The 9641-nt window shown below is 34.4% G+C and overlaps 2 protein-coding genes across 2 annotated transcripts; one reads left to right on the top strand and one right to left on the bottom strand.

The window, feature by feature from the left end:
* The first annotated feature begins 1806 nt into the window (after positions 1 to 1806).
* On the top strand, positions 1807 to 5695 carry LOC138327842 (uncharacterized). Its single transcript, XM_069274263.1, has 4 exons — positions 1807 to 1918; positions 2165 to 2198; positions 3939 to 4045; positions 4333 to 5695. The coding sequence occupies exons 1-4, from the start codon at positions 1861 to 1863 to the stop codon at positions 4629 to 4631; spliced, it is 498 nt and encodes a 165-aa protein (XP_069130364.1). The 5' UTR covers positions 1807 to 1860; the 3' UTR covers positions 4632 to 5695.
* A 1241-nt stretch (positions 5696 to 6936) lies between these two features.
* On the bottom strand, positions 6937 to 9641 carry LOC138327843 (uncharacterized). The gene is made up of 3 exons (XM_069274264.1): positions 9309 to 9641; positions 8665 to 8887; positions 6937 to 8359 (listed from the first exon to the last, which is right to left on the bottom strand). Exons 1-3 carry the CDS (start codon positions 9567 to 9569, stop codon positions 7833 to 7835), a joined length of 1011 nt encoding a protein of 336 aa, XP_069130365.1. The 5' UTR covers positions 9570 to 9641; the 3' UTR covers positions 6937 to 7832.

Raw genomic sequence — 9641 nt, 5'->3', positions numbered from 1 at the left:
GCCATTTATGGTTGCACGAGGGTCCATTGATGAATTGTACTTCATACGAATTATGGAGTTATGTGCTAAAGAGAACCAACTTCCCACCATTGTAAGAATGTGCATCTGGTGTAATTTCCATTTTTATGCCGGGGAATGTCTGAAACAAACAGCATATACGTACGATAAAGTTAGAATCTTGAAAGAGAGACCCATCACATGCATCATCCCTGGACACTGTTTATTCCTGATCATGAACTCTGGTCATGGACTTGGGTCTTAAATGGCTAGAAACAACAACTGGTTAATGCAGGTGTAAACATGATCTCTTCGACATCGAAGACTTAAGATCTGGCATTCGATGAAATAGGATACTGATATCTCTGTGTACTCTGATCGGGACTGCATTGTACTGCTATCCAGAATATGCCGAGTCTCTTCAGTGGATAATGGTCAGCTGAGGCGGAGAAAACCTACCGCACTTTGATTATATGGATTATCCTTTGAGAAACCAGTGAAAGACCTTTTAAGTGTACATTGTAGTAACACATTTTAATGACATTTTGCTTAATGCTTATGCATCAGGAAAAAACAATGAATGTGCTCATTTTCAAAGACACAAACGCTTTGGGAACTGTTAAATGATATTAACGGAAAACACAGGCTTAGCTTAGGTTACATTTGTTACGCTATCGGTAGGTGTTGTGTTATTTTTGAGACGCTGCTAATCTACAAAATTGAGGGTATAAAATAATAATTCTTTTTTTGCATTTCTATATATTTTTGTTTTTGTTTTTGTTTTTTACTGATTGATCGGAGTTTAAATAACTGATTACGAGTAATAATTTGTTGTTGGGAACATTTCTGCTGCGTCAAGCCAAGTATGAAAAATTTGCTGAAAAAATCACCATTTTTGAGCTTAAAAATATTTTTTTTTTTATTTCTTCCGTACAAATCACTACACATATATTGGGATTTACTTTGGTCCTGATATGTGTATTATGACGTTTTAAAAAAATATTGTGGTCCATTTTGATTCCACATTTGTCTACAACTTATGTTCGAACATAATATTTGTGTTATGTACTATTCTTCAATTTTTTTTTTTTTTGGTGTAAATTCGAAGAATGGTGGCCATCTTGATGTACGGTCATACACCGGAACCTATAACATGTTAATCAAATTGGTTTTGTAGTTGTTGTTGTTGTTAAAAGTTTGATAAGTTTTCAAAAATTCTTAGAAGAATAGAATAGTTTGTTTATGGGAAACCCATTTTTTTGATGCGGTACAAACACTAATATATGAAAAATTTGCTGAAAAAAATTCTCACATTTTTTGAGCTTTGAAAAAAATCCGATTTTTTTTTTTCATTTATCCTGGCGTAATAATCACTGCCATATATTGGATTTTTTTTCCTGTATCTGGTTGCTAATTGTGGGTCATTTTCCCCGTATAACCTCATTTTTGTCTAACTTCGGTTGAAAAATGTTTTAATGTATGACTATTTTTCAATTTTTAGCGAAATCGATGGGTTCATCCCAAACTTATGCAATGTTAACATTGTTGTGGATTTGTGACAGTGGGTAGGTGTTCAGAAAAATATTGGTTCGGAGGTTTGGGGGGGGGGAGGGGTGCATATGGGACCCTCCTAGCCCATGTTTAATAGTTTAGTTAAGTCAGTTTTAATAGTTTATGGAGGACCTACGCTAGGGGACACGTTTTGCTTCAGCAATACTCAGACTGCATGGTTTTGTAAATATGTATGTTAGACACGAAGGTACGAACCGTTCTCTACCTATGAGATACAAGTAGAATCGTCTGCCTAAAAGCTGGCAATGCAACGGATTTTTAAGCGTGCAGCAATTTACCTGTATTGACAAGATGGCGCCTTCAGGTCAACATCTATTTTCTGTTGCCGCTTTCCTGTTGGTATTTCTTGGTGAGTATTCAAATTCTTTTAACATGTTTCCAGTCATACAAGAAACTAAGTTCAGCCACCATATAATGATACTAAAAAGAGTTTTTACAACAATTGGAAGTATTCAATTGGCTTTTGATCCAATAATTTATTGTTGTTGAGACGTTATGATTTACCAACTTCTCATTTATGATGTAAGTGCTCGATTTTTCTGTCTATATTTTGTTTCTTTTCAAACAAATCAGTTATAAGCGCATTTGCTTGCAGTAAAAGAAGCCGAATGTTGGACATCCACCCACAGGTAAATTGTTACCTTACACATTATCTAGATGTTAGAGTATCGCCACGGTCAAGACATCCGATCTAGTGATATATGGGTTGGTAGGGTGGCATATTTATGTCACAAATTTCGTTCATTGGATGAAAACAAATTGCCATAGCAATTGTCATTATGATGTCACCATGATTATACATTGTTTCTAAAAATACGTTGTGCGTAACTTAAAAGTTAAAACTGACATTATACAAATATCGACCTGTTTTCAGGTGGATACGGTGATTTATCAACTCGAGGAAGTGATATTACCCGAGGCCGTAGGCGGAGGGTTATATCACTTTCGAGGGTTGATAAATCACCGTATCCACCTGAAAACAGGTCGATATCTGTTTTATTATATGGCATTTACTTAATGTAAACCATTTGACTACATGTATATGTACATGTATTTCCTCTTCATGATATTGAGTAGCCCCTCTCCCCGATACTCAATAATCCGGTTGAATAATTTCGAGGAGGAAAATAAAAGGCTGATAATATCAATAAAATAGAGAAAACACCATTTTAATTATAATTTGAAAACTCTGACAAAAATGCACACACAAATATTTGCAGAGTCACATCGATTCCAGTAAACCTGCTGCTATCCGTTACATCTCGCTGAATGATGACGTCACAATAGATTTTTGACGTCACGGAAATTCCCTTTGCGCTATATTTGGGTACGACCTGGAGCTATTGGAATCTTATATCAACCTGTGAAGTGATTGTGACGTCATTTTACAGAACGTCACAATTCAAGATTTCTATATTTGGGTACGACCTGGGGGTTCTGGAATCTTATATCAACCTGGGATGACGTCACAATGCATAGTTCGGAATTTTCTGGTTGATATCGTGTTGTATCGTGGCGGGAAAGTGTTAGTTTCAGCCAATCAGGAGCGAGCAAAACACACAGCCATATAATAATGTTTGTGATCGTGAAAGTTTGTTTTTTCCTAGCTTTGGGTGCTAGATACTGTTAAAGATGCTCCACCGCTGACAAATGGTATTTTTTTCACTATCAAAAACAGGAGCAGACGATTTAGTATTTTTCTTCAGTTACAAAAGTTACTTAATTTACACCATTATCACCATTGAAAAGTTTGAGCTGCTAATTTTACTTCAAGTTAAAAATATAAAAATAATTAATTGCATCCCGAAAAAATTTCCGTGCTACTATATCCTATATGGAATGAAGTACTGATTGCGCATGTACCAAAGGCGAAGTAAATTATTTTATATTATTTTTTGTGTTAATTATACATACATACACACGATTAAACACTAATTATTGTTCAAATGATGAATATCATTTATGCTTTGTCGGCGGTGGAGCATTTTTAACAGGATTTTTATTTGTGTAGATACTTTTTTATATAAGTCCAATTTCAAACAATTCGCTGTATGATATTTTTATTTATAACGATTAATTATTATTTTACGACATTTTATTTACTTGCTTTGAAAAGAATATGTGCTAAAATTTGAAAGTTTCGAACAGTGCATACAGATCTTACCATGGCCTTGTGCGACAGGTTTCAGGTCCTGAACAATAACTCGATAACATATAGCACAACTGCCAAATCAAATAATCTGACACACGATATTTGACGTAACGCTGTTTCACGATGTTGGTACTATAGGATGGATATCTAACGAAGTTAATTATTTTGTCGTATGTATTGTGACTATTTTTAAGCATGATTTTGTTTCACAATTTAGCTACGTCACAGTTGGAGGAGTTTCTGTAGTTCTCATCATACTCATCGTGATTCGTATTTGTTTACGAACCCAAAGATGTATGTCCAGTCAACGACGACCAGCCCGACGTAAGTACTCATATCGTAGATCTACGGTCATCTTCGGACCCAAATATAAAATGTATATTGTCCATTTATCCCTGTGTATAAAGGTCACATTTAATGTCATGAATTTCTCCTAAATCCGCTTCCGACAGACGTTTAGGTGACAATCTTGTCCAATCAATTGTTGGAACAGACACCACATGTTTTTATGGGCGCAACCATCTTTTCTGTTGATATCGTTGACCTTGTTGTTATTGAATTGATATCCATCAGCTAATGTAAGATTTATGGGTCTTTCTATTGTTTTACAGAGTTGATGGTCATACCGGGAAACACACAGCAGCGCGTCATTGGTACACCCAGCAACACAGCCAACCCCTACAACGCCGGGTATGACCAAACCGGGACAATAGGAACCATGGGTATACCACCTTCTTATGTACGATCCGTGAATGGAAGTACCCCGGATATTCACCCCTCTTTTCGCCAATCCAGTACCGGCAGCACCTCGGGAATTCCTCCAACTAATGGCCAGTTTGTCAAGCCTACCACTCCTGGCAATCCGTCGCCATCAGATCCTTCCAAAACTGGGTACGATCAGCCACGTTAAGTGTCGTGAAGTTCCAGGAATGTCGCCGACAGTACGTCTTAGCAAAACCATGTATAAATTCTTCGCTTTATAATAGCTAGACATTCAAACTTAAGAAACAGGTTTATATATCGAGTGCAAACAGACTTAGGATTTAGATGTACACATTTAGGTTTTTAGAAAACCCTGGCAGATCACTGTGGTCATTTTATCATTTCAAGTAGTTTATTATATATTAAGTGACTTATTATTTGTATATTTTAAAAAAAATGTTTTTAACCTTACACATACTAAATAAGTGACTTTGTGTTTTCTGAAGATCAATGTTGTGTTTGGGAATACAATGGATTCTTATTACAAGTAAAGTTTGGAACTCCATGTGACCCTGACTGTTAATTAATGACACACAAGATAAAATTTCGTCAAACTGAACAAATTTCTCACGAGGATATCCTTTAGGTTTCTTTTGATCTATTTCTGAATAAGAATTATGACAAACCATGTATGCTAAGAAACACTATCATTTTGTTTTAGAGCATTTCAATTATTCATAAAAGTGACTTTTGTTTGTAATAGTCATAACATTGGATAGAAATGAATACAACATGTTGTAGATAAACAAATCTGAATAGTTAAACACCTGCTTGAAGAGTAGATGGTTAAATAGTATTAAATTGGATAAGATACTGTTCGAGGAATAAGGGGTATTCGACGGGTAGCAGTTCGAGCTATGCGGGGCTTTGTTACATGAAACATAAAGAGTCACTGTCGGGACCATGTGATCAGTTCGGCGAATGGGGGGTATTCCAGTAATGGGAGATCAAGTTGGAGAAGATATACTGCATGTATAAAGTCGGTTTAAACAGGAAAATATTGAAAGATATGTTTCAACTTGTAGTGATATTCAATAAAAATACGTCGTTAAAGAAGTTCTCCATTATATAAACGTATATACTTCAATGAAAATAGGTACGTTCTGGTCCATTTATTGATACGAGAAACCTATCAAAGCAAAGCCTACTTGACGTAATGTTTATCTCAATACAATATCAGCTGGAAGCAATTACGCTTTTACATTTAGGAAACATAAACATAAACGGCGAGATATAATCAACAATATCAATAACAATATTATAGTGCGGGATTTGGTTTGTCTGTGTTTTTTTTTTGGCAAAGTGTTTGTTTGTTTTTTTGTTTGTTTTGGGAGTGTATTTTATAACTGTACTATTAAAATATACCAATACAAAGGAGTAGGTGCAATAAGGGCCATTTTTGGCCCCAACACAGATTCCTTTTATTTTCATTACTTATTTTCACCAATATATGAGATTTATAAAAACACTATTTCAAAGCATTCTGACATGTTGTTGCCTAGCAACAGGCCTGGCAACCAGTATACTGTATTCATGCTAAAATAGACAGTTTTGTCACTTTAAGGATGTCCCAACTTCTATATTTAGTGGGAGAGTGTGCATTATGTATCATGAATATGAAATAGTCAAAGCATGTCACATTTCAGAAAACTTTATCCTTTTACAGCTCATAGTAACACCATAGCAACCAATTTTTCTCTATAACAACAATTTTCTAGGCACTCAAAACACAACATAACAAGTTTTTTTAGATGTTGAAATTTTAGTTTTGGTTATTCCCTTTTTGTATTTCAGCTGTCAGAAAGATTGTAATTTTGTTATTTAAGGATAATGTTAAATAAAAACAAGACAGTTTTTACATTTCTGAAAGTTTATATCAATCAAATTATTGAGAACATAACAACATCATTTATCAAACATTTAGACACAATATGAAATAATGATATAAAGATGATTAGAATAACTTCTATCTACAATAATTATTATACACTCACAATTTAAAAAAGAAAAATGGCAGTACTCTTAATTTATTGAAATTCCCAAGTGCAATAATGAAAGATGACAGACTCTGATGTACAGCAGGCCAAGTTTACGAGCATTTTCAGCCGCGCCAGTGACTTACGAACTTACAACTTTTCACGGTGTGCCAGAGGTTCGCATCCTGTTCTGTAAATCACGTTATGTCATGTACCCCTCTTTATCCCTTTATAATCCATTCCTATTTCATTCATTCAGTACAAAATAACCGAATAAATTACATAACTGGCAATGCTACTTTTAACAAAAATAATCAACATGCATACATGTACAATCAACAATAATTTAAAAGTAATTATCAATATTCTGAGAATATTATTACTATCGATAAATATTATTGCTATCGATAATACTGACATATCAATTAATCTGCAATTATCACAGCAACAAATACAAGTGTATGGTTGTATCATAAAATATTTTCAAACATCAGCCATTAACATCTGCACATGCCTCCGACACCACAACCACATTCACAATCATCATCGTCATCATGATATTTTCATCATCAACAATCATAGAATGAATTTATTATATTACTATTAGAAATTAATAAGAAGCAGAACATTACTTAATTACAAATAAATGCTTCTTAATTTGGAAAAAACGATACTAAAACGCCATGTTAAATATGTACCAGATTATTTTCATTTGCACTTCAAATCAGCAAGTCAGTGGAACCAGAACGTGCATGTGTTTAGTTATAAAACTGGCATACATTGCGTACATATATATATAATCATTGGAAATCATCTCATCTTTGTTTACCATTTCTTCTCTGAATGGACTGACTAGCATAAGTAGCACTTAATATATGTTGCATGAAAAATCTGATCAAGGTGTAAGCAAAAAAAACATGAAAAATTCCCACACTATATATGCAGTTTAAACACTTCAACCAATGACATACTAATGTTTGAATGATGAATGATATGATGATTATGTCTAACATCAATATTTTTAAAAATGAGTCTAAATCAATCAAATCATTTAATCATTTTTACAAAGCATCTGCATGCATTACTGCTGTCAATGTTAAACATTCATAAAGTTAAAATTGGTAATATTTCAAACACTAACCCTTTCACAACAACATATCTGTCAAAGTTTGATAAACAAATTAAGTGACCAAAATGCATCAATTAGCATTAGTACTCTAGCAGATTTTTACATTCAAATCTTGGAAAGGAAAACATTTATTGGTGGTTTAGAATTCAAATGACATACCAATATATATTAGTCTGGTCATGATATACTGATATCTAATTCACAGATGTAAACAAGAAAACTTTAAAGCCATTCTTACACAATCTCATTCTTCCTCACTGATATCACTGTCATCCATTAACACTGGAAATTCTGATGCATCTTGTAGATATTTCGACCAATTCTGGACACTGGGTAAGATGTCAACAGAATGTCTGGCATACCCCAGATACCATAGAACTGTTGCAATATGGCAACATGTTCCAACCACTCTAGCACCAGCCTGACATTGCCAATACCAGCTTTTTACAACTGCAGGACTATATTCCACCCACAGCCAGTACCTTTTAGATGAGGTATGGCGGCTCTGAACTTGTGCCCTGAGAATTCCTGGAAAATCTTCATTTAACACGATCTGGAATCTACCATCCTCTGTCATGTGTTCCTGAGTATAGTGTTTGGCCATCTGTAGCTGGTATATACCGATAGTGATATCACGCAGTTCTTCTTCACTCATGGAAGGGAAATCTGGCACTGCATCTGCTGCATCCAGCTTCTTCCATGCATGTGTTTTCCTATCAAGACCTTCCTCAGTTACTCGCTCTTGCAGCACATTCTTCTTTTTTTCAGGACCTGTTTGAATAAGTAATAAAACATAACAGCTGTGTGAATTCCTTGTTTGTCTACCATCTTTATCATTATGAATAAAACAATCATTGTATCAACAATATTTGAGGAAGGAAGCAATATTATGGCATATAGAATTTTGTTCAATTACTCGTATTTTGAACTTCTATACTAATATTACATCTGCATATTAAAAAGCTTACAGAGTATTCAGAATATATGCCATCACAATCAATTATTTCAAATATCTGGTAATTCTTTATAACAGAATAAAAAGCAACACATTGTTTTAAGTTAATTTTAAAGTGCACATACCTTCATCTTTGCAGCAAGTATTTGGTCATCATCAGGATTCCCAGCACTCAGAGGTCCCTTATATTTGTTGCATATGGCACAGATCAACCTGACGTAATCACCAATATAAGGAATCTGTGTATTAGGGACAATGTTGGCTAGGTACTTCCATTGTTTAATCCTTGAATTGACAGATTCCACTACCCATCTGATCTTTGTAACAAGTCTTGAAGTGTTGGCCTGCAAAACAGTGTGCAAACATTAATATAAAATTAAAAAGTGCAAATGTTCAGACTATATCTGTATCAAAACTACTGTAATAAACTTAAGATATTCAACTACTTTTCTGTCATTGCCAATATTTGATTTGAAATGTTTGGTTAAATATCATATTATCAGCCAGGATCATTTGAGGATGTACCAGTTTATAAAGTGGAGGAAAGCCGGAGTATCCGGATAAAAACCCTTTACCTATGAACCAGAGTTTGAGGACTTGTTTTAATGTGTTGAACAAGTGACCACAAAGATCAATCTTATTATCAATATGTTTATACTTATGATTTATAATGCGCCAAAGTACACTGTGTGTGTAAATTATGAATGCATTATTGCTTCAAAACATTATTATTACACATAAAGTGTACTTGAATTATAAAAATACCTCTTCGGAAGAATGTTGTTTCTGTCCTTTTAGAAGAAATGCTGGCATGTGAGATTCAATACCTATCTCGCCAAGAAATTCAACCAAATCTCGAAAACCTCTGTCCACAATAAGAACATCCTCCTCTTGCAGCCACTCCCGCATGTTTTCCATATTGAAGTTAATGTTATGCTTGATAATACTTGCATCATTATTTTTTACATCAGCATGGTAGGGGCCAAGGGCAGAAATGATGTATCCAGTTGTTGATACAATCATCATTGGCTTTATAAGGGGTCTGTTCTTGTGAAGGCTGTAGGATCGTCGTTGGAATTAAAAGTTGTGACTTTTTTG

Source organism: Argopecten irradians, chromosome 7 (assembly GCF_041381155.1).
Source record: "Argopecten irradians isolate NY chromosome 7, Ai_NY, whole genome shotgun sequence".
NCBI classification, from domain to species: Eukaryota; Metazoa; Mollusca; class Bivalvia; order Pectinida; family Pectinidae; genus Argopecten; species Argopecten irradians.
The sequence above is the reverse complement of the archived record's forward strand: the minus strand, read 5'-3'. Positions and strand labels throughout refer to the sequence as shown.

Coding starts and splice junctions, on each gene's coding strand:
- LOC138327842 (XM_069274263.1), top strand. CDS start 1,861: ATGGCGCCTTCAGGTCAACATCTATTTTCTGTTGCCGCTTTCCTGTTG. Junction 1,919..2,164: donor TTTCCTGTTGGTATTTCTTG/GTGAGTATTCAA, acceptor ATTTGCTTGCAG/TAAAAGAAGCCGAATGTTGG. Junction 2,199..3,938: donor TGTTGGACATCCACCCACAG/GTAAATTGTTAC, acceptor TTCACAATTTAG/CTACGTCACAGTTGGAGGAG.
- LOC138327843 (XM_069274264.1), bottom strand. CDS start 9,569: ATGATGATTGTATCAACAACTGGATACATCATTTCTGCCCTTGGCCCC. Junction 8,888..9,308: donor AACAACATTCTTCCGAAGAG/GTATTTTTATAA, acceptor ACTGTTTTGCAG/GCCAACACTTCAAGACTTGT. Junction 8,360..8,664: donor TGCTGCAAAGATGAAGGTAT/GTGCACTTTAAA, acceptor TTATTCAAACAG/GTCCTGAAAAAAAGAAGAAT.